Source organism: Carassius auratus, unplaced genomic scaffold (assembly GCF_003368295.1).
Source record: "Carassius auratus strain Wakin unplaced genomic scaffold, ASM336829v1 scaf_tig00013736, whole genome shotgun sequence".
Classification (NCBI taxonomy): domain Eukaryota; kingdom Metazoa; phylum Chordata; class Actinopteri; order Cypriniformes; family Cyprinidae; genus Carassius; species Carassius auratus.
Genome location: NW_020524433.1, coordinates 7741 through 34819, shown reverse-complemented (window position 1 = coordinate 34819; position 27079 = coordinate 7741). Strand labels below are relative to the sequence as shown.

At 38.9% G+C, this 27079-nt stretch overlaps 1 protein-coding gene across 1 annotated transcript; it reads left to right on the top strand.

The window, feature by feature from the left end:
• Positions 1–12106: 12106 nt before the first annotated feature.
• LOC113074111 (uromodulin-like) lies at positions 12107–14401 on the top strand. Its single transcript, XM_026246841.1, has 4 exons — positions 12107–12470; positions 12571–12621; positions 13728–14111; positions 14203–14401. The coding sequence occupies exons 1-4, from the start codon at positions 12173–12175 to the stop codon at positions 14295–14297; spliced, it is 828 nt and encodes a 275-aa protein (XP_026102626.1). The 5' UTR covers positions 12107–12172; the 3' UTR covers positions 14298–14401.
• The last annotated feature ends 12678 nt before the right edge of the window (positions 14402–27079 follow it).

Genomic DNA, 27079 nt, shown 5'->3' with positions numbered 1-27079 from the left:
CATGTCTCGCATTTCTTAAAAATTATGTTTAGTATGTCATCCAGTATATATGAATATAATTTTGTCTTTCAGTAAAAATATAAGAAAGATTAATGAACATCATCATGCTGTTTTACTTTCAACTCACATTACAAAGAATGTACAGTTCTTTCTTAGAAGGCAAGTTGGTCATATTAGTCAAGTCAGTGGTCACATTATCAAAAATGTTCCAATATTGTTCTAGTTTTTAGTTATAAATGGTGAAGAGAAACTGAAACTCAGATAAAACCATTTTATTTTTTAACAATATTTTAATTAATTATACTATTCTGATTACTGATTACCATTTTTTTTAACATTTTATCGTTAACATTCAGCAAATTGTGTAATTTAGATTGCAGATATGTTTTTGCCAGACATGTTAAGATAACTATATAAATATTAGATAAAGTATGCAAATATTTATTGTGTTCCAACTGTTCTCTAAGGGTTAACATGCTCCCCATGCGAAAGACTCTTTTGAGTGGTATGTCATGAATATTCAGTATAAAATGTGTGAAAGTGTTTTTATTGCAAATCCATTTGCCTTAAACACACTTCAGCAAGCTTATAATGAACAACTCGTTCTCAATTTCAGTTCAGTGAGATGCAAATAACACAGTGTTTTAGTGAAGAATTAGAGACTATTTGTCTTCTGTTGTGTGTCTCCTCTATACATGAGGTTTGAGCTTCACTGAGAGCAATGGATATGATCAGAACCTTATAATGTTCAGTTTTCATGCTCTACATTCATAGAACAATCTCTATAGATGGTAAGATTTTTTTTTTTTTTTTTCTGGGGGAAACTTGACCAACTGGATTTGTAACAATTACTGGTAACTTGATAAGAATCATTCACTGTGTGGAATTCATCATGGTGGCATCTTAAAAGAAAGAATGAAGGAAAAAAAAAACAGGCAGTAAACCTGATTATCAGGTTTGACAGAACAAACAAGGAAACACAAAGTACTTCACGTGTGATTCTCCTGCTATAACTTCACCCCCCCCCAGCCCAAACCTGGAGAAGGTAAAATCCTGTAACAGTTTTGACAATGCTCAGTTCATGTTATTTAACGTGACAAGGCATTGTATAAATGACATTATAAAATCATGACAATGTTTATAAATTTGTAAATTATTGATCACTTATCAAAACCTCTTGATGTGCACATTCAAAGCATTGCACAATTGAAAACTGATAAGATTCTATCTATTTAGTTTAAGCAATGAGCTACTTGTCCAGTGTCTGCAGGCTAGGGATGTATAACATTTCTAAAGTGTTTTAAAAGATATAACAGCTTACTTTAAGGTTGATGTGTTAATCGCATTCAAAATAAATATGATGATATGCATTTCTCCATTCCTGTGGTGATCTTGCTAGTTTGTATATTTCAGAAACCACATCTTTTTAGACCAATGCCTGCAACCTTCCAGGGATATGCTCTTAAGTATTTAAAGTAATCATTATTTATTATAAGTAATTAACATCATTAATAGCATGAACCCTTCGAGTCACATTTGTGCCACTCGCTGGGAGTTTTGGCTATTTTTGTAAGTTGCCTTTTATGAGTTTCCTTGGAAAAAGTGCAAAACAAATCAAACTGACCCACCGTCATTCCATCTGCATTCACTTCTATTCAAGCACAGGGTGAAAGTATGTGTTTCTGGATGCAGGTGCACACAAGGAAACAATCATTTAAACATATTTTTATATATATATATTGATGCGATATTAAAATAACAAAAAACGTAAGCAATTTTTGAGAAATTGCAATTGTTTCCAGTAATGATCCACCCACAGTTATTAAAGGCACTGATGATATCATAAGACCTGGAGATCAGAATCAATAAAAAAAAAAAACGAATTTGCTCGTTGAATGCAAATCGAAGGTTTGCAGTCTGAATGAGAAAAAGCATGATTTGACAAACCCTTATTTGTCCTTTTGTACTGTAATTGAAGTTTTATTTTGAACTGTTCATACAGTACAGAATCACACTCTTTAACTATCTGAGGATAATCATACATTTCCCTGGATTCATTCAAACAGCTTGAAACAAATATCAATACAATTCCTAAACATTCAGGTTTTTAAATCCATCCTCAGTCTTGTCTTTCATTCAGACAGAGATGTTCGAGGTTTACATGTACTCGTTTTTGTCACCTTATGAATAAGTGAGCTGCTTGTTTTCTTCATTTTCTCAGAATCTGCAACTTCAAGCTTTTAACCAGGCAATGAATATAACTCTTGATGACTATAGGAGAGACATATTGAAAACTGACATACATTTATGTCAGTATTACGAGTAAATTTCTCTGTCTACTGGGTCATTTAACATGTATCATTGCTTAATGGAAAAAGCATATTTTAACTAGCTAATGCTTTTTAAATTCCTTACAAAAAACAACAACAACAACAACAACAACAAAAAAAAAAAAAAACAGTCACATAATTGAAAGCAATTTAGAGGAGGAGTCTATGAATCTTTTTGCTTCCTTAAATGTTCAGAGCTGGAAAACTGTTTTTTGCTGCCCTCTTCTGGAGACTTTGTACACTTTGTGTATTTTCATGTTTGTTCATTGATATTTAACACGGGTTTCCTGGAGAGAGCACAGGTCTCTGGACTTCCATGTCATTGCTTCCATATCCCTGGATCCTATGATGTTGTCTGAAGGTTTTCAATCATTTGTTAATGAAGGTTTTTGATTATTTCTGCTGTGAATCAATTTCACTGCATTGCATTATATCCCTTGTTCACAGATGAGTGGATCAGGAGGAAGTGGAGGTATCTTGTCTGTGTGGTTCTCTGATGCTGTTACTTACTCGTCTGATGAGATTCCTGACCCCTGTGGCAGTGCAGTAAACTACATGGCAGTGCGCAATGTTTGCTTTCACTTTCACTTTTAATGGAATGTGTGGAGTGAGTCAGTTAATGGTGGAAATGGAGGTGAGGCCTCTTACACCTGTGAGGTGAAATGAGGACACGTCACCAGTGTATGTTGGCTCGGGAGAATGTTTTCAAGCGAGAGTAAATATTATGGCTTACCATGTGGAGTGGAAAAACTGATGCTTGTTGAACTGTTGCTTTCCATGCTTGCTGTCTGCTGCAATGCAGATTCTGGCTATTATACAGTGATTATACTTATCTGTCATCTGTCTTTTATTTTTTATTTTGGTGATATCAATATATAAGAATGGTTTGGAAATACAAAAGACTGCATTTTGAAACACACACACACACACACACACACACACACACACACACACACACACACATATACACATACTTGCACGTCATTATGTTGCTGCTGTCTACATTATGGGTGAGGCCATAAAAGGGCCAGATGGGACAGAGGGCACAGATTGTCCTGACCAGTGGTGCAAAAAAGTAAAGTGTCTTGTGACATTGTCTTGTAGTATTAATTAGTATTTAGTATCTGATCATTGACTGCTTCCCCAGAATATAGACTTAATATAGACTTAATATGTATATATAGTACATACCAAAAGTTTGGAAACATTACTATGGCTGTATGATTGGTGGCATGCTGGTGAATCATCTTGTATGCAGATGACCTTGTTACTTTTAGTCCGAGTAGTGCTGGGTAGCAGGAGCTTCTTAATATATGCTCTGATTATGGGGTGGAATTTGATATAAAATACCATTCCAGCAAAAGTGCTGTTTTAATATGCAGAACGAAACAGGATAAATTGCTTAATTTTCCTGTGTTCATGCTAGCCAACAATTGTTTTGAGGTCTGCAAAAAGATTAAATACCTTGGTCATTGTATTGCAGATGATATGAATGATGATGATGACATATACAGACAGTGTTATAAGTTATATGCACAGGCAAACACCATAGCACGTAAGTTTAGTTACTGTTCTACTCGAGTTAAAGTGGCTCTGTTCAAAGCTTACTGTACACCTCTCTATACAGCCCATCTGTGGTCTTCTTACAAAAAATCTAGCATGCAGAAGTTACAAGTTGCCTACAATGATGCAATGAGGATTTTACTCAAGGTTCCCAGAGGAGGGAGTGCTAGTCAGATGTTTGTATCTGTAGGAGTAACCACACTGAAAGCACTTTTAAGACATTCGATGTTTAAATGTATGCAACGTCTGCATGAGTCTACTAACAGTATCATGGTGGCACTCTCGAATCCCTTAGTGAGTTGCTACAGGTACACATCCAGACTGAGAGTGCATTGGCTGAAATGTCTGTATGTATTTTAATTATTGTATTTGCTTTTTTTTTTTTTTCTTACTGATTGTTGTTTGTTTGTTTTGTTTGTTTTTATCTGTCCTGTCTTGCGTGGCTTTTGGACATGAGTCTGGCAAATAAACTGAATTGAATTGAATTACTACTTGTAATGTTTTTGAAAGCAGTTTCTTTTGTTCATTAAGCCTGCATTTATTTGATCAAAAATACAGAAAAAACAGTTATATTGTGAAATATTATTACAACTTACAATAACAGTTTTTTATTTGAATATACTTAAAAAAAATATTCCTGTGATGCAAAGCTGAATTTTCAGCATCATTTAGAAATCATTCTAATATTCTGATTTATTATGAGTGTAATATATTTGATGAATAAAAGGTTAAAAAGAACTGCATTTATTCAAAAAAAAAGAAATTTCTAATAATATATATTCTAATAATATACTTTCTTTACTATCACTTTTTATCAATTTAACACATCCTTGCTGAATAAAATTATTGATTTTATTTTAAAAAAAAGAAAGAAAAAAATACCCCAAATTACTGACCAGTAGTGTATATTGTTATTACAAAATATTTATATTTTAAAAACATAGTTCTTTTTTTTTTTTACTTTTTATTCATCAAAGTATCCTAAAAAAGTATCACATGTTCTGAAAAAATATTAAGCAGCAGAACTGTTTTCAACTTTGATAATGAATCATCATAATAGAATAATTTATAAAGGATCATGTGATAATGATCCTAAAAATTCAGCATTGCATCACAGAAATAAATGATATTTTAAAGTATAATGAATGCATTAAATGCATTAAATGAATGCACAAATAAATGCAGGCTTGATGAGCAGAAGAAGCTTCTTTCAAAAACATTAAAAATAGTAATGTTTCCAAACTTTTGGTCTGTACTATATATATATATATATATATATATATATATATATATATATATATATATATATATATATATATATATATATATATATTCTCACAATTATTTACATTTTAGAGAGAGAGAGAGAGAGAGAGAGAGAGAGAGAGAGACTGTTTAAAAAATAATGCTAGGGCTAGTTTTTTTTTATTTTTGAAACAAACTCTCAGCTTTAAAATTCTGCTATAAATTTCAAACAATAAATACCACTTGACTCTCTTTAACGTTGCATAATAGATCCTTTTTTCTTTCGTTAATGAAAGAATGTTGAAAGTACAACTTTCAGCAGAAAAGCATCATTAAAACGGCTTGTAATCAATGTCATGTAATGTTACATTTACCTTAGAAAAGACATTCAATGAGCTCGATAGTTAGCTAGAAAAATAGATACGAAGAAGAAGAAGAGGAAAAGAAGAAGAAGCATAATAATGCATTTAATGAGTTTAATAAAATTGGCTATTTAACTTAAACTATTACAGAATATGAAATAAACAGACAGGAGGAAAAAAATACTGCATAAAAAAAAAATCCTATATACTTCATTTATATTATACATACTGTTCATGCTCTGCATATACTGTAGTTGTCAGGTATGCTGATATGGTATATCCAATATAGTACAGTAGAACTACTTCCCTTAAGCAACACGTTCAAGGTAGGCTATATCATACTGTATTATTCACCAACATAATGCTATTATTATGTCTAAATCGCTAAATGATTATTATGTGCTGATAAAAACAAGCTTTGGCAGTAAGTGATATAAAACAGCTGCCTTGGTAGGAAGTCAGAGAGAAAGCAGTTGCTGTCAGAAAACCTGTTCGGAATGTTTTTGTTGCAGCTTGCTCGCACATGCCACTGTTCTGATCAGCGCGTGAGCATCGTAACCACATGGTGGCAACGATGAGTTTCTTTACATCATTATTTAGTTCCATTATTAAATTAAACTTTATTTATATTTACATTATTTAATGTAAATTAAAATGCTTATAAATGTCATCAAACTGTCAGTTCATATGACTAAATTATTTTTACAGAGATTATTCAATATTTACAAGCTTATTTGTTAATGTACTTTTCAATGCTTACAAATGGACTTCAGTCTTCCAGTCCATATATTATCTAATGGGTATTTTTACATTTACAATAATTGTGAAAATATAGCTTATAGGCACTTCACAAACTATTAATGTTAATATTTTAATTAACTAATAATCAAATTTCAAGAAAATACATTTATCAAAACAATGCAATATAAACAATAAACAGCTAAGGGCTTGTACATTAACAAAAGCTTTTAATCATATCAACATCTGTTTAAATCATTTGTTGATTTTCAAGATATATATGATCATATGAATGTTGATTCCTGACCCCATATGAATGTTTAATGACATCTGTTAGCATTTTAAATTGTAATAATTAGGTAATGTTTAACACATTTATACATTAACAAGGCCATTATTTCACACACACACACACACACACACACACACACACACACACACACACACACACACACACACACACACACACACACACACACACGTGTATACATATATACATATATATATTTACATATATATATATTTACATATATACACACACACACACCACACACACACACACACACACACACATATATATATATATATATATATATATATATAATATATATACAAACGAATGATTTGTTATGGATTACATAATGTTTGTTAATGGTTTATTAAGAATTAATTAATACATTATTAATTAATTTATTATGAAGTGTTACAGATTAATATATTGAGATAGCTGTGATATTGATATTTAAATACCATCTGTGCAATTGTTTTAATTTCCCATAGTGATGATACTGATACTTGTTTGCGTCAATTGTGTGTAGCAATATATCATAATTTCTAAAGGACCTGAAGAATGTTGCAGCACCGGTTGAAATTCTCTTTATACAAGGTCAGATAGGGAGAGGTTCAGTTATTTCGTACATCTCCAAAATGATTTGTGTATTGTTATCATACTGATTGTTCACACAGGTGAGGCTGCATAAAGCTTTGATCCACCCTGATTGATTGTTTGTTCTCAGTCAGTACATAAGAATAGTTTGAAAATAAAAATACACTGCATTTTGACACACACACACACAAAAATGCTCATAACACACATACACATACTTGCACGTCAATGTTGCTGCTGTCTATATTATGGGTGAGGCCATAAAAGGGCCAGAGGGCACAGATCCACCCAAGATTCTTAAGAATACACTGGTCAACTAGCCTGCGTAATGTGGTTTAAATAGACAGGTACTTGCAATTTACGTCATCATTGATTCATAACACTGATTTTGCATAAATTGTCTAAACTAAGCCCAATGACCTCAAAAACAATGGAGCCAGGTTAAGGTTCCCCTGTGTCCTTTTTATATATCCCATCTGTCTCTTTAAGAGACCTCCACTCGTATTCTCTCCTCTTCATATATCCTCTCCTACGTTTATCCCATCATCTGTTTCTACCTCCATCACTCTTCCTCTTATCACCTCTCCTTTTCCTGCTATTTATTCTATTCTTCCTCTTTCTATTAACATATTTATGCATAGAAAAGTCATAAATAATGAATGAACATTTAGTAAACTTTGCTTTCTGAAAGTAATAACTCTAGTTGTCTGTGTTAACACTTGAACCTTGCATCAGAGATGTTTGTGTGTAGTGTATTAAAACTGTTGTATGTAATTGTATCAATTCATCATGAATCATTTACAGTACATTTAAGAAAATTATGAATTGTTCAGATGGCTTAGATAACTACAGATTAGTTAAATTGAATGTGTTAAAGCAACAGTAATAGTCTGTGAGATTGTAATGGTTTTGGGGAATGCGTATATTCAAAGTACAGGTAAATCTGATTGTCATCTACTGTCCTACGTTCATCTATTCAAGGCTAAAAATGCTTTTCTCAATGGCAGGTGTACAAAGAACTACTGGCGTCATGTGACATGAAAAAAAGAAGGGGGTTAAAACTGGTTTTAATTATTGTTAGAGGTGGTGAAATTGTTTTGTTGCCAACTTAACCCAACCCAGGTTTTAGAAAAGGTCCACCCACATTTATTAGTACAGTCACAGACAAGACAACGGCAGCTGAAGATTTTCTTCATTGTATTCAGTAATTGGATTAAGCATTACTGTGTTTTGGAGTGTACTGTGTAACTACATTTTGTCTCAGGTAAAGTCAGTTTGCCTCATTTTAACCCACTGAGCTCTTATCACGCTTTTAGTAAACTGCTTTTGATAAACCTAAATCATTTTGTAACATATTATTTTGTAATATATGTCATAACATTTTGTATCTTGTATCTGTAAATGGTACACAACTGCTGTTTTTCTAACTGTTGACAACAAATTAAACTAAATTTACTGCAATAACTATAGAAACACATTTTCACATGTATATGATGTGTGTGTGCAGGAGTAGGAGGTGCTTTTATTCACAATGAGGTTCATATTCTCATTGTGTGTTTCAATACTGCTACTGTATGGTGAGTGTTTTATACATATTTAAAAATACACCTGTAGCCAAAAAACACTGGAATAATGTTATGTATTCAAATAAGTGAACTGAAATTAAACCATTATTCTTATATTCTTTTGTTTTAAAGGTGAAATAACTGATGGGCAATCAACAGGTAATTTTTTTTACATTCATCTGCTAATAACAATACAATAGGGTGCCATTATGCTTTTACACTTTTTCAACTTTAGTTAGTCTGTAATGTTTCTGTTTGAGCATAAAAAGATCTGCAAAGTTACAAAGCTCAAAGGCAAATTCAAAAGGAGATATTTTATTTAATATATTTTTTTTTTTCAAAAACTACCACGAACAACTCGTTTGGACTACAACGCATATTTTCCGCGATTTGTGATATCACAAAGATCGACGAATGGGATGAGACCTGGTTGAGCTGCACTAGAGAAGGCAGCGAGAATTATCAGTATGTCGGAGACGCGCTAACTTTCCCAAAACAGATGAGCTTTGAGTGGTTACAATAATCCGGGTTTATATCACGCTAAAATGTATTTGTTTTTGACACAATATTGACAACCTAAGGAGCATGACATTTCCTGAGCAGGTGCCGAGTGCTGTCAATCACAACATATACTGGCCTAGCTAACCAATCACAGTGCATTCTGTATTTCAGAAGGCAGGCCTTAATTTGATGCAGGAAATATTCCTGCCGTTCATGCCAGACTGTGAGAGATGTTGTAATAATGTAAAATACGTGAAAAACATATGTTTTTCGAACAACCTAGTATAGGAGCCTGTTCTAGTACACTTCCAAAACAAGATCTAGGCCTTGTAAAAGAGCATAATAATAACATTTAAAATAAAACTTTCCCATCAACCGCAGTGTTTCGCATTTCAAACTCTAGCTTTCAATCAGACAAACAAAATTATTAAGAAAAAAAGTATCTTCTCCCTTTATGATAAACAGGTTATTTCAATAGTATAGAGAAACATAACTAGTTCTAAAATCAGTATTTGCTTTTGATAGTTGTATTAGCTGAATTGTATGCAGTACTTCATTATGCATTGAAATTGCTGGCTAAATTAAGAGTCTGTTTTGATCATTGTATTAATTATTTTGAATGAGTGTGGAGAACTATTAATGCAATCACAATTACTTAGTTTATTAAAAAGTGCAGTCATTTAAGAATTCAACTCTGCTCTCTGTGATTTCATGGCATGAAAGTCTCTAGCATTCCCATTCCATACTGATAGCAATTAGACATTGTTCTTTAACAAACCGTACTAAGTTACTCAAACTAGACGGATTGTGAAAAGTTTGTGGTGTGCCAGAATTCACCCTAAAAGTATGTACTTTTCGTGTTTAAAAAAATTTGCCTACATATTTTTGAGCATGTCACAATAGTGTATGCAACTAATGGAATGTACTAGTACGTCATGGAATTTCATCTTAAAAACCATGTTGTAGGTGTGTGCATCCTGCCAGGGGCATAAATTTCATCTAACAGTAGGCGGGGACAATGAACAACATTTTTCAAGAGCGATTTTTAAAATGGACACAGATAATACAGACAAAATTGTACTCGTAAGGATAAGTATACACAGATTCAAGCCTGTAGCAGGGTGACCATGCCAAATTAGACAACTTCAAGCTGTATTCAAGTGGTCCTGTCCATTGTAGACATTACTATGGCCCAATCCCAATTCTATTTTATACCCCTTCCCCTACCCTTCCGCCTTCCCCTTGTCCCTTGGAACAAAGTGTCAAGGGGTAGGGGATAAAATATTCCCCTAAGGATTGGGACACCACTACTATGCCATCACATGTAATCACATGTCTAGCTCTTACAATATACAAATATACTGGTGTGCATTAGAGCCTTTAATTATCTTTCTGTATTAATGAGCTGCTTACTGACACACAGATATCGGAAACTGTGCAGCTCACACATGCAGGAGTAAATAAACTTGTCAACTGCTTCCTTACGACTTTTATCAAATACAGTTTAAATACTGAATCGCTACATTATATTTTCCAGTGACGAGAGGATACAATCATTGTTTTTAAGTAAACTCACTCTAAAAAGATAAACACACAGACACGAATACACACAACTTCCATTTCTCTCTCTCTCACTCTCTCTCTCTATCTCTCTCTCTCTCTCTCTCTCTCTCTCTCGAATAGGCAATATTTGAGAAAATGGTTAGCGATTTCTAATTATTGGGGAGATTAGCCCCCATCAATGTCTACCATATGCTGTGTCACTATCATGCAGTCTGTACTGATAAGACATTAGCAAATATAAGCTATATATTTCTGTTTTGCAAACATGACCGTTAATATGAACTCACAATTCTCATCTGATGTTGTGAATAAAATAACCCTGACAGCCATACATACTGGAGTTCCACAACTACTGACTTTTTCTCACTCACTGGACTTCTGTGTGTAGGTGATGCAGGGTTTCCAGGTTTGAAAAAAAAATATATATATATATATACATATACATACATACATACATACATACATACATACATACATACATACATACATACATACATATATATATATATATATATATATATATATATATATATATATATATATATATATATATATATATATATATATATATATATATATATATATATATAATAAATAAATAAATAAATAAAAAATCCCACTCAAAACTAGCCTGGTCAAATTTTGACAGGGGTTCCCCAGTAAAAATTATGTTCCGGTGGGTAGCATAGACATTTTACGGTGGGGATCCACATGTAAAATTTGCAATCCTGGAGATAAAAATATCATGTTAGTGACACTTCAGCTTGTGGAAATGAAAAACAACCTGCGGCAACAGAGTTAAAGTAGCCCTATTCCATGGGAAAACCATAGACTTGGCAACACTCAATGATGTAAAAGACGAAAGCATTTGGATCATAGCACTGTGAGGCAAGGGAGGGGGGATTCAAAATGTTTCTAAACTTAAAACCCATTTTTATTTACAATACACTGTGGTCTTTAATCATATTTTTTAGGGGTGATAACCCTTAGATGGGGGGGGGGGGGTTGACCCCTTCCCGGCCCCCCTGGTTTTTCCGCCTATGCATCCTGCCACCTTAAAACCACCGTATCACTCATTCTGTCACAGCTGACATCCTGAGCTTCACATTCCCTTTATATTTTCCACAACCCTTCTTTCATAATTCCTCATTTTATTTAATTTGCACTACCCTACAAAAGTAAAGCATGTAAGACTGTTAATATCCTCATTGTCACTGCTAAAGGAAAATACATGCTCAATCTTTAGATTTCAGTAACTTAAAAAAGGTAGCTTAAGGAAACTATTTTCTAATCTCATTTTCAATAGTATGTAATAGTATAAAATGTTTAATATGTTCCATAACAGATGATCCCTGCTACAACTACACTGTGCTGGATGATCCACGAAGAGCCACCAACAATAAATATTCCTCTGAAATAATGTGTGACTGTGAGGTCAACTGGAACGGCTGGTACCGTCTCTTCATTCAGGATCAGAGCGTTCAGATGCCAGACACATGTGTTGAGGAGTATAGTTGTGGCACTGATGCTCCACTGTGGCTGAAAGGAGGACATCCAACAGTTGAGGATGGAATGGTCACTCGAGATGTCTGCGGTCACTATGACAATAACTGCTGCTCTTTTCTGTCCAATCCCATTAACGTCAAAGCTTGTCCAGGAGATTATTATGTCTATGAGTTTGTGAAACCAGCTTTCTGCTTTTTAGCATATTGTGCAGGTAAACATCTTTATATTTTCCCTTTTTTTATGTAAGTCATAATTTTATCTTTGTTGATTTGATTTTAATCTCTTTCTCCCTCTCTCTGTTTTTTTTATAGATGTAACGAACATCAACTCCACTTATACTGTCACAACTACAATTATGACTGGTAATGTAATGTTTTACAGTGTGGAGGACTATTGTTTTGCAAGAGCAGATCAGATTAATGTTTGTGATTTTATGTCAATAATAACAGTGTGTGAAATGTGCAGTTAATACTAATACTAATGATTTGTGCCATTAGTATCACTTAGCTGATTGCAGAATATATTTGCAGCTGCAGTATATTCCTTGATTTACAGTCACAAAATATTTAAAGGAAATTAATTGGAGTTGAAGTATTTATAGCCTTTTAAAAATGGAATGAAATTCAAATTTAAAGAGGAGTATTAAAAATGTTTAATGCTTAAAAAAAAAAAAAAAAAATATATATATATATATATATATGATTGTAGCTGTATTATTGGCACAGTTTACATAATAAAGAAAAAAAGAGCCTTGAAGCATTGCTAAATCTAATTTAAAAGCACACAAGGCATTGAAAAAGCCAAAACTACACAGAAATGGCTGGGGAGAAAAAAAAAACAATATTAATATACTGGAGTGACCAAATCAGAGGTTAGATGTCAAAGTCAACCTACAGTAGAATTCATGCGTGGTCTTAAAAAGTCAGTCAACTCCCAATCTCCATGGAACCTGACACAACCTACCCACACAATGCTGTAATGTTGTTATTGGTTCACCTACTTAATACCAACTCAAATTGGGGTAAATACAGATTTATTTTTTATATTTGTGATAAATTTTGACCAATACAATTTTACAGTTTTTCTTTGTCTGTTCATCAGTGTTCAGAAAACACACAAACAAACAAACAAACAAACAAAAAAAATCCTTCTTTAGTTCAGTGTTCGAATACATTTAAAACTTTATGACCAATGTATGCATACTGTGAATGATTAAAAAAGGCAAATGGGCTTACAGACCAGGTTACTCTAATAAGTTGTGAAAGTAGTGAAAGCATTCTTACCAAAGTTAAACTAATAGTAATCATCTTTCAATTATAAACTCCAGGTTTGCTGCTTATACCCTTTTGACACAAATAAAATAATTTACATTTTTGAAAATAGTTGTTTTATACTACAACTCTTCTACAGTAAAAAGTTGTGAAAATAAACTCTTACAAAAATATTATTGATTTATTTTTCTTAACAGCAGTTCCTCCTGTTGACCCCTGCTATAACTACAATGTGCTAGATGATCCATGGAGAGCCACCAACAATCAATATACCTCTGAAATAATGTGTGACTGTGAAGTTAGCTGGGATGGCTGGTACCGTCTCTTCATTCAGGATCAGAGCGTTCAGATGCCAGACACATGTGTTGATATGTTAAGTTGTGGCACTCATGCTCCACTGTGGCTGACTGGAGGACATCCAACAGTTGAGGATGGAGTGGTCACTCGAGATGTCTGTGGTCACTGGGACAATGACTGCTGCTATTTCCAATCCAATCCCATTAAAGTCAAAGCCTGTTCAGGCAATTATTTTGTTTATGAGTTTGTGAAACCAGCTTTTTGCTCTTTGGCATACTGCGCAGGTAAATACATTTACATTTGAACTTTGTTTACCTAAGTCATAATTAGATCATTGTTGATGTAAAATATATCAATATATTTTTTCATATGTAGCTGTTTTCAACACTACCTATACAACTGTCACACCAAAGAAAACCTCAACAACAGCCACTACAAACTTGGACTATACTGGTAATGTACTGTGCTAAGTTGAAATCTGTAGGATTTATTACATGGAGAGCTAAATACATGGCTAAATACATTTGCAATTACTGCTACCCATTTAAGAAGTTCTATATAAATCTATATGTTTTTATTTATTTATTTATTTACTTTCAGATATCGGGAACAAAAACATTTCCTATACTACTACAATGATAGAAACAACATCAAACATAGAAACCACATTCATAGAAACTTCAGTCATGGTCACTGGGAATGCAGAAAATACTACCACAGAACCAAAAACAACAGAAAGCATTACCACTGACACCACAAATCCAGAAAGTTTCACAAATGAGAACACAACTACAGAAAACACACTAACCAGCATTACATCAACAGAAGGTACCACAGCACCAGAAACCACAACAACCGAGACTTCAAAAGAGACCACAAGAACAGAAAGCACCCCAACTGGTACCACAGTGACAGAAAGTACAAACACTGGCAAAACCACTCCAGATACTACGACAACAGAGTTGACAACAACAGAAAGCTCTACACCAGAAAGTACCACTTATGGTATCACAGCTTCAGAAAGCACCACAACCGAGACCATAATAGAGACCACAAAAACAGGAAGCACCACAATGGGTACCACAACTCCAGAGAGCACATCAACTGAGGCAACAAGAGACACTACATCACCAGAAAGCACTACCACAGGTACCACAACAACAGAAAGCACCACAACCAAGACCACAACAGACACTTCAACACCAAAAAGCACCACAAAAGGTATGACAACAACAGAAAGCACCACAACCGAGACCACAACAGACACAACAACTCAAGAAAGTACCACTACAGGTACCACAACAGCCGAGACCACAACAGACACTAGAACAACAGAAAGCACCACCACAGGTAACACATCAACAGATAGCACCACTAAAGGTACCACAACTTCTGAGACCAAAACAGACGCTATGACAACAGAAAGCACAACAACAGGTACCACAGCAGTTGAGACTACAATAGACACTGCAACAATAGAAAGCACCACTCCAGGTATCACAACAACAGAAAGAACCAAAACTGAGATCACAACAGACACTACAACACCAGAAAGCAGCACTACAGCTACTACAACACCAGAAAGCACAACAATTGAGACCACAACAGTCACAACAACTCCAGAAAGTACCACTACAGGTACCACAACAACCGAGACCACAACAAATATTAAGACAACAGAAAGAGCCACCACAGGCACCACAACAGCATATACACCAACAGACACTACAACACTAGAGAGCACAACTAAAGGCATCACAACAAAAGAAAGCACCACTACAGGTACCAAAACTCCAGAAAACACCACTACAGGTACCACAACAGCTGAGAGCACAACTGACACTACGACAACAGAAAGCACAACCAAAGGTACAACAACTGCCGAGACTACAACAGACACTAAAGCAACTGAAAGCACAACCACAGGTACCACAATAACAGAAAGCATCATAAAAGACACTACAACACCTGAAAGCACCACTACTGGTACAAAAACAGCTGAGACCACAACTGGCACTACGACAAAAGAAAGCACAACCAAAGGTACAACAACAGCCGAGATCACAACAGACACTACAACAATAGAAAGCACCACTACAGATACCACAACATCAGAAAGCAGCACAGCAGGTACCACAACTGCTGAGACCACAACAGACACTACAACAACAGAAAGCACAACCACAGGTACCACAACACCCGAGACCACAACAGACACAACAACTCCAGAAAGCACCACTACAGGTAGCACAACAGCCGAGACCACAACAGACACTACAACTATAGAAAGCAACACCACAGGAAGCACAACAGCAGAGACCAAAACTGACACTACAACACCAAAAAGCACCACTACAGGTATTACAACAACAGAAAGCACAAAAACCGAGACCACAAAAGAAACAACAACTCCAGAAAGCACCACTACAGGTACCAAAACCGCAGAGACCAAAACAGACACTACAACAACAGAAAGAACAAGCACAGGTACGACAATAAAAGAAAGCACCATAAAAGACACTACAACACCTGAAAGCACCACTACAGGTACCACAACAGCTGAGACCACAACTGACACTACAACACCAAAAAGCACCACTACAGGTACTACAACAGAAGAAAGCACAAAAACCGAGACCACAACAGAAACAACAACTCCAGAAAGCAACACTACAGGTACCACAACCGCCGAGACGAAAACAGACACTACAACAACAGAAAATACAAGCACAGGTACCATAACACCAGAAAGCACCATAACATCAGAGACCACAACAGACACTACAACAATAGAAAGCACCACTACAAGTAGCACAACAACAGAAAGCACCACAACCGAGACCACAAAAGACACAACAACACCAGAAAGTGTAATTAAAGTTACCACAACAGATGAGACCACAACAGACACTGCAACAATAGAAAGCACAACCACAGGTACCACAACAACAGAAAACACCACAACTGAGACTAGAACAGACACTGCAACACCAAAAAGCACCACTACAGGTATCACAACAACAGAAAGCACCACAACCAATACTACAACAGACTCTATAACACCAGAAAATACCACAATAGACAATACAACACCAGAAAGCACCACTACAGGTGCCCAAACAGTCGAGACTACAACAGAAACTACAACAATAGAAAGCACCACCACAGGTACCACAACAACAGAAAGCAGCACAACTGAGGCCACAACAGACACCACAACACCAAAAAGCCCCACTACTGGTATCACAACAACAGAAAGCACCACAACCGAGACCACAACAGACATTACAACAACAGAAAGCACCATCACAGGTACCACAACAACAGAAAGCACAACAACCGAGACCACAACAGACACAACAACTCCAGAAAGTACTACTACAGGTACCACAACAGTTGAGACCACAACAGACACTACAACACCAGAAAGTACCACCACAGGTACCACAACACCAGAAAGAACCACAACTGAGAGCACAACAAACACTACAACATCAGAAAGTACCACTATAGGTGCCTCAACAGCCGAGACCAAAACAGACACTACAACAACTGAAAGCACAACCACAGGTACCACAATAACAGAAAGCATCACAACAGCCGAGACCACAACAGACACTACAACACCAGAAAGCACCACTACAGGTGCCACAACAGTTGAGACTACAACAGAAAGCACCACCAAAGGTACCACAACAGTCGAGACTACAACTGACAGTACAACAAGAGAAAGCACCACCAAAAGTACTACAACAACAGAAACCACCACAACCGAGACCACAACAGACACTACAACACCAGAAAGCACCATTACAGATACTACAACAACCGAAAGCACAACAACAGAGACAACAACAGACACAACAATACCAGAAAGTACCACTACAGGTACCAGAACAGCTGAGACCACAATAGACACTTCAACAACAGAAAGCACCACAACCGAGACTACAACAGACACAACAACTCCAGAAAGTACCACTACCGGTACCACAACAGCTGAGACCACAACACACACTACAACAACAGAAAGTACCACCACAGGTACCACAACACCAGAAACCACCTCAACCGAGAGCACAACAGACATTACAACTTCAGAAAGTACCACTAAAGGTACCACAGCACCTGAAAGCACAACAACAGAAAGCACGACAAAAGACATTACAACAACAGAAAGCACCACCACAAGTAGCACAACAATAGAAATCACCACAACCGAGGCCACTACAGACACTACAACACCAGAAAGCACCACTACAAGTTCCACAACACCCAAGACTACAACAGACACTACAATGATAGAAAACATCACCACAGCTACCACAACAACAGAAAGCACCACAACCGAGAGCACTACAGACACTACAACACCAGAAAGCACCACTACAAGTTCTACAACAGCCGAAACCACAACAGACACTACGACAACAGAAAGCACTAGCACAGGTGCCACAACACTTGAAAGTACCACAACCAAGAACACAACAGACACTACAACACCAGAAAGTACCACTACAGGTACCGCAACTGCCACGACCACGACAGACACTACAATCGAGACCACAACAGACTCTACATCACCAGAAAGCACCACTACAGGTAATACAACAACAGAAAGCACAACAACAGAGACCACAACAGACACTACAACACCAGAAAGCACCACTACAGGTACTACAACAACAGAAAGCACAACAACAGAGACCACAACAGGCACTACAACGCCAGAAAGTACCACTACAGGTATCACAACAGCTGAGACCACAATAGACACTACAACAACAGAAAGCACCATGACCGAGGCCACAACAGACACAACAACTCCAGAAAGTACCACTTCAAGTACCACAACAGCTGAGACCACAACAGACAATACAACAACTGAAAGCTCAACCACAGCTACCAGAACAAGAGAAAGCACCACAACCGAGAGCAAAACAGACACTACAACAGCAGAAAGCACCACTACAGGTCCTACAACAGCCGAGACCACAACAGACACTACAACATTAGAAAGCACCTCCACAGGTAACACAACACAAGGAAGTACAACAACAGAAAGCACGACAACAGACATTACAACAACACAAAGCACCACCACAGGTACCACAACTCTAGAAAGCATAACAACTGAGGCCACTACTGACACTACAACACCAGAAAGCACCACAATAAGTTCCACAATTGCAGAGACCAAAACAGACACTACAATAACAGAAAGCACCACCACAGGTGCCACAACAACAGAAAGCACCACTACAGATACCACAACACCCGAGACTACAACAGACACTACAACAATAGAAAGCACCACCACAGCCACCACAACAAAAGAAAGCACCACAACCGAGACAACACACACTACAACACCAGAAAGCGCCACTACAGATGCCACAACAGTCGAGACTACAACAGAAACTACGACAACAGAAAGCACACCAACCGAGACTACAACACACACTACAACAATAGAAAGCACTACCACAGCTAAAACAACAAAAGAAAGCACCACAACCGAGAGCAAAATAGACACTACAACAGCAGAAAGCACCACTACAGGTCCTGCAACAGCCAAGACCACAACAGACACTACAACTCCAGAAAGTACCAGCACAGGTACCACAACACGAGAGAGCACCACAACTGAGACCACAACAGACACTTCAACATCAGAAAGTACCACTACAGGTCCTAAAACAGCCGATACCACAACAGACTCAACAACATCAGATAGTACCACTACAGGTACCTCAACAGCCGAGATCACAACGGACACAACAACAACTGAAAGCTCAACCACAGGTACCACAAAAACAGAAAGCATCACAACAGCCGAGACCATAATAGACACTACAACATTGCAAAGCACCTCCACAGGTACCACAACACCAGAAAGCACAACACCAGAAAGCACGACAACAGACATTGCAACAACAGAAAGCTCTACTACAGGTACCACAACAGCCAAGACCACAACAGACACTACAACAACACAAAGCATCACCACAGGTACCACAACTCTAGAAAGCACCACAACCGAGGCCACTACAGACACTACAACACCAGAAATCACCACTACAGGTGCCACAACAGTCAAGACTACAACAGAAACTACAAAAACAGAAAGCACCACCACAGGAATCACAACAACAGAAAGCAGCACAACCGAGGCTACAACAAACACCACAACACCAGAAAGCACTACTACTGGTACTACAACAGCAGAAAGCACAACAACCGGAATCACAAAAGACACAACAACTCCAGAAAGTACTACTACAGGTACCACAACACCTGAGACCACAACAGACACTACAACAACAACAGAAAGTAGCACCAGAGGTACCACAACCCCAGAAAGCACCACAACAGAGAGCACAACAGACAATACAACATCAGAAAGTACCACTACAGGTGCCTCAAAAACCGAGACCACAACATATATTACAACAACTGAAAGCACAACCACTGGTACCACAACAGACACTACAACATTAGAAAGCACCACTACAGGTACCACAACTGCTGAGACCACAACAGACAGTACAACAATAGAAAGCACCACCAAAGGTACCACAACAACAGAAACCACCCCAACCGCGACCACAACAGACACTACAACACCAGAAAGCACAACAACAGAGACCACAACAGACACAACAACACCAGAAAGTACCACTACAGGTACCACAACAGCTGAGACCATAACAGACACTACAAAATCAAAAAGTACCACCACAGGTACCACAACACCAGAAACCACCACAACTGAGAGCACAACAGACACTACAACATCAGAAAGTACCACTACAGGTACCACAACAGTCGAGACTACAACAGAGAGCACAACAATAGAAAGCACCACCAAAGGTACCACAACAACAGAAAGCAGCACAACCGAGGCCACAACAGACACCACAACACCAGAAAGCACCACAACAGGTACCACAACAAAAGAAAGCACCACAACCGAGACCACAACAGACACTACAACACCAGAAAGCACCACTACAGGTACTACAACAACAGAAAGCACAACAACAGAGACCACAACAGACACAACAACACCAGAAAGAACCACTACAGGTACCACAACACCCGAGACAACAACAGACATTACAACGATAGAAAGCATCACTACAGGTTCTACAACAGACAAAACCACAAAAGACACTACGACAACAGAAAGCACAACCACAGGTACCACAACAACAAAAAGCACCACAACTGAGACCACAACAGACACTACAACACCAGAAAGCACCACTACTGGTGCCACAACTGTCGAGACTACAACAGAAACTAAAACAATAGAAAGCACCACAACAGGTACCACAACAACAGAAAGCAGCACAACCGAGGCCACAACAGACACCACAACACCAGAAAGCACTACTACTGGTATCACAACAACAGAAAGCACCACAACCGAGACCACAACAGACAATACAACACCAGAAAGCACCACTACAGGTACCACAACAACAGAAAGCAGAACAGAGACAACAACAGAGACCACAACAGACACAACAACACCAGAAAGTACCACTACAGGTACCACAACAACAGAAAACGCCAAAACCGAGACCACAACAGACACTACAACACCAGAAAGCACCACTACAGGTACTACAACAACAGAAAGCACAAGAACAGAGACCACTACAGACACTACAACACCAGAAAGCACCACTACTGGTGCCACAACAGTAGAGACTACAACAGAAAGTACAACAATAGAAAGCACCACCACAGGTACCACAACAACAGAAAGCAGCACAACCGAGACCACAACAGACACTACAACACCAGAAAGTACCACTACAGGTACCACAACACCGGAGACTACAACAGACACTACGACAACAGAAAGCACAACCACAGGTACCACAACAATAGAAAGCACCACAACCGAGACCACAACAGACACTACAACACAAGAAAGCACCACTACAGGTACTACAACAACTGAAAGCACAACAACAGAGACCACAACAGACACAACAACACCAGACAGTACCACTACAGGTACCACAACAGCTGAGACCACAACAGACACTACTACAACAGAAAGCACCACCACAGGTGCCACAACAACAGAAAGCACCACTAAAGATACCACAACACCCGAGACTACAACAGACACTACAACAATAGAAATCACCACCACAGCTGCCACAACAACAGAAAGCACCACAACCGAGACAACAACAGACACTACAACACCAGAAAGCACCACTACACGTCTTACAACATTTGAGACTACAACAGAAACTAAAACAACAGAAAGCACACCAACCGAAACCACAACAGACACTACAACATCAGAAAGCACCACTACAGGTACCACAACTGCTGAGACCACAACAGACACTACTACAACAGAAAGCATCACCATAGGTGCCATAACAACAGAAAGCACCACTACAGGTACTACCACAACAGTCGAGACTACAATAGACAGTACAACAATAGAAATCACCACCACAGGTACCACAACGGCTGAGACCACAACCGAGACCACAACAGACACTAGAACACCAGAAAGTACCACTACAGGTACCACAACACCCGAGACCACAACAGACACTACAACGATAGAAAGCACCACTACAGGTTCTACAACAGCCGAAACCACAACAGACACTACGACAACAGAAAGCACAACCACAGGTACCACAACAACAGAAAGCACCACAACCGAGACCACAACAGACACTACAACACCAGAAAGCACCACTACAGGTACTACAACACAAAGCACAACAACAGAGACCACTACAGACACCACAACATCAGAAAGCACCACTACAGGTACCACAACTGCTGAGACCACAACAGACACTACAACGATAGAAAGCACCACTACAGGTTCTACAACAGCCGAAACCACTACAGACACTACGACAACAGAAAGTGCAACCACAGGTACCACAACAACAGAAAGCACCACAACCGAGACCACTACAGACACAACAACACCAGAAAACACCACTACTGGTGCCACAACTGTCGAGACTACAACAGAAACTACAACAATAGAAAGCACCACCACAGGTACAACAACAACAGAAAGCAGCACAACCGAGGCCACAACAGACACCACAACACCAGAAAGCACTACTACTGGTATCACAACAACAGAAAGCACCACAACCGAGACCACAACAGACACTACAACACCAGAAAGCACCACTACAGGTACTACAACAACAGAAAGCACAACAACAGAGACCACAACAGAGACCATAACAGACACAACAACACCAGAAAGTACCACTACAGGTACCACAAGAACAGAAAGCACCACAACCGAGACCACAACAGACAATACAACACCAGAAAGCACCACTACAGGTACTACAACAACAGAAAGCACCACAACAGAGACCACTACAGACACTACAACACCAGAAAGCACCACTACTGGTGCCACAACTGTAGAGACTACAACAGAAACTACAACAATAGAAAGCACCAGCACAGGTACCACAACAACAGAAAGCAGCACAACCGAGGCCACAACAGACACCACAACACCAGAAAGCACTACTACTGGTATCACAACAACAGAAAGCACCACAACCGAGACCACAACAGACACCACAACACCAGAAAGCACTACTACTGGTATCACAACAACCGAAAGCACCACAACCGAGACCACAACAGACACTACAACACCAGAAAGCACCACTACAGGTACCACAACACCCGAGAATACAACAGACACTACAACGATTGAAAGCACCACTACAGGTTCATCAACAGCCAAAACCACAACAGACACTACGACAACAGAAAGCACCACCAAAGGTACCACAACAACAGAAAGCGCCACAACCGAGACCACAGCAGACACTACAACACCAGATAGCACCACTACAGGTACTACAACAACAGAAAGCACAACAACAGAGACCAAAACAGACACAACAACACCAGACAGTACCACTACAGGTACCACAACAGCTGAGACCACAACAGACACTACTACAACAGAAAGCACCACCACAGGTGCCACAACAACAGAAAGCACCACTAAAGATACCACAACACCCGAGACTACAACAGACACTACAACAATAGAAATCACCACCACAGCTGCCACAACAACAGAAAGCACCACAACCGAGACAACAAAGACACTACAACACCAGAAAGCACCACTACACGTCTTACAACATTTGAGACTACAACAGAAACTACAACAACAGAAAGCACACCAACCGAAACCACAACAGACACTACAACATCAGAAAGCACCACTACAGGTACCACAACTGCTGAGACCACAACAGACACTACTACAACAGAAAGCATCACCATAGGTGCCATAACAACAGAAAGCACCACTACAGGTACTACCACAACAGTCGAGACTACAATAGACAGTACAACAATAGAAATCACCACCACAGGTACCACAACGGTTGAGACCACAACCGAGACCACAACAGACACTAGAACACCAGAAAGTACCACTACAGGTACCACAACACCCGAGACTACAACAGACACTACAACGATAGAAAGCACCACTACAGGTTCTACAAAAGCCGAAACCACAACAGACACTACGACAACAGAAAGCACAACCACAGGTACCACAACAACAGAAAGCACCACAACCGAGACCACAACAGACACTACAACACCAGAAAGCACCACTACTGGTACTACAACAGAAAGCACAACAACAGAGACCACTACAGACACCACAACATCAGAAAGCACCACTACAGGTACCACAACTGCTGAGACCACAACAGACACTACAACGATAGAAAGCACCACTACAGGTTCTACAACAGCCGAAACCACTACAGACACTACGACAACAGAAAGTGCAACCACAGGTACCACAACAACAGAAAGCACCACAACCGAGACCACAACAGACACCACAACACCAGAAAGCACTACTACTGGTATCACAACAACAGAAAGCACCACAACCGAGACCACAACAGACACTACAACACCAGAAAGCACCACTACAGGTACTACAACAACAGAAAGCACAACAACAGAGACCACAACAGAGACCATAACAGACACAACAACACCAGAAAGTACCACTACAGGTACCACAAGAACAGAAAGCACCACAACCGAGACCACAACAGACAATACAACACCAGAAAACACCACTACAGGTACTACGACAACAGAAAGCACAACAACAGAGACCACTACAGACACTACAACACCAGAAAGCACCACTACTGGTGCCACAACTGTAGAGACTACAACAGAAACTACAACAATAGAAAGCACCACCACAGGTACCACAACAACAGAAAGCAGCACAACCGAGGCCACAACAGACACCACAACACCAGAAAGCACTACTACTGGTATCACAACATCAGAAAGCACCACAACTGAGACCACAACAGACACTACAACACCAGAAAGCACCACTACAGGAACTAAAACAACAGAAAGCACAACAACAGAGACTACAACAGACACAACAACACCAGAAAGTACCACTACAGGTACCACAACAACAGAAAGCACCACAACCGAGACCACAACAGACACTACAACACCAGAAAGCACCACTACAGGTACTACAACAACAGAAAGCACCACAACAGAGACCACTATAGACACTACAACAATAGAAAGCACCACTACTGGTGTGACAACTGTCGAGACTACAACAGAAACTACAACAATAGAAAGCACCAGCACAGGTACCACAACAACAGAAAGCACCACAACCGAGGCCACAACAGACACCACAACACCAGAAAGCACTACTACTGGTATCACAACAACAGAAAGCACCACAACCGAGACCACAACAGACACTACAAAACCAGAAAGCACCACTACAGGTACTACAACAACAGAAAGCACAACAACAGAGACCACAACAGACACAACAACACCAGAAAGTACCACTACAGGTACCACAACAGTCGAGACTACAATAGACAGTACAACAATAGAAATCACCACCACAGGTACCACAACAACAGAAAGCACTACTACTGGTATCACAACAACAGAAAGCACCACAACCGAGACCACAACAGACACCACAACACCAGAAAGCACTACTACTGGTATCACAACAACCGAAAGCACCACAACCGAGACCACAACAGACACTACAACACCAGAAAGCACCACTACAGGTACCACAACACCCGAGACTACAACAGACACTACAACGATTGAAAGCACCACTACAGGTTCATCAACAGCCGAAACCACAACAGACACTACGACAACAGAAAGCACCACCACAGGTACCACAACAACAGAAAGCGCCACAACCGAGACCACAACAGACACTACAACACCAGATAGCACCACTACAGGTACTACAACAACAGAAAGCACAACAACAGAGACCACAACAGAGACCACAAAAGACACTACGACACAAGAAAGGACCACTACTGGTGCCACAACTGTCAAGACTACAACAGACACCACAACTCCAGAAAGCACTACTACTGGTATCACAACAACAGAAAGCACCACAATCGAGACCACAACAGACACTACAACACCAGAAAGCACCACTACAGGTACTACAACAACAGATAGCACAACAACAGAGACAACAACAGAGACCATAACAGACACAACAACACGAGAAAGTACCACTACAGGTACCACAACAAAGGAAAGCACCACAACCGAGACCACAACAGACACTACAACACCAGAAAGCACCACTACAGGTACTACAACAACAGAAAGCACAACAACAGAGACCACTACAGACACTACAACACCAGAAAGCACCACTACAGGTACTACAACAACAGACAGCACAACAACAGAAACCACAACAGACACTACAACACCAGAAAGCACCACTACTGGTGCCACAACTGTCGAGACTAAAACAGAAACTACAACAATAGAAAGCACCACCACAGGTACCACAACAACAGAAATCAGCACAACCGAGGTCACAACAGACACCACAACACCAGAAAGCACTACAACTGGTATCACAATAACAGAAAGCACCACAACCGAGACCACAACACACACTACAACACCAGAAAGCACCACTACAGGTACTACAACAACAGAAAGCACAACAACAGAGACCACAACAGAGACCACAACAGACACAACAACACCAGAAAGTACCACTACAGGTACCACAACAACAGAAAGCACCACAACCGAGACCACAAAAGACACTACAACACCAGAAAGCACCACTACAGGTACTACAACAACAGAAAGCACAACAACAGAGACTACAACA

What these genes read in the sequence shown, in the direction of transcription:
- LOC113074111 (XM_026246841.1), top strand. Translation starts at nt 12,173, where the DNA reads ATGTGTGACTGTGAGGTCAACTGGAACGGCTGGTACCGTCTCTTCATT. An exon ending in CTTTTTAGCATATTGTGCAG is followed by an intron (nt 12,471 to 12,570) that starts GTAAACATCTTT and finishes TTTTTTTTATAG; the next exon opens with ATGTAACGAACATCAACTCC. An exon ending in CACAACTACAATTATGACTG is followed by an intron (nt 12,622 to 13,727) that starts GTAATGTAATGT and finishes TTTTCTTAACAG; the next exon opens with CAGTTCCTCCTGTTGACCCC.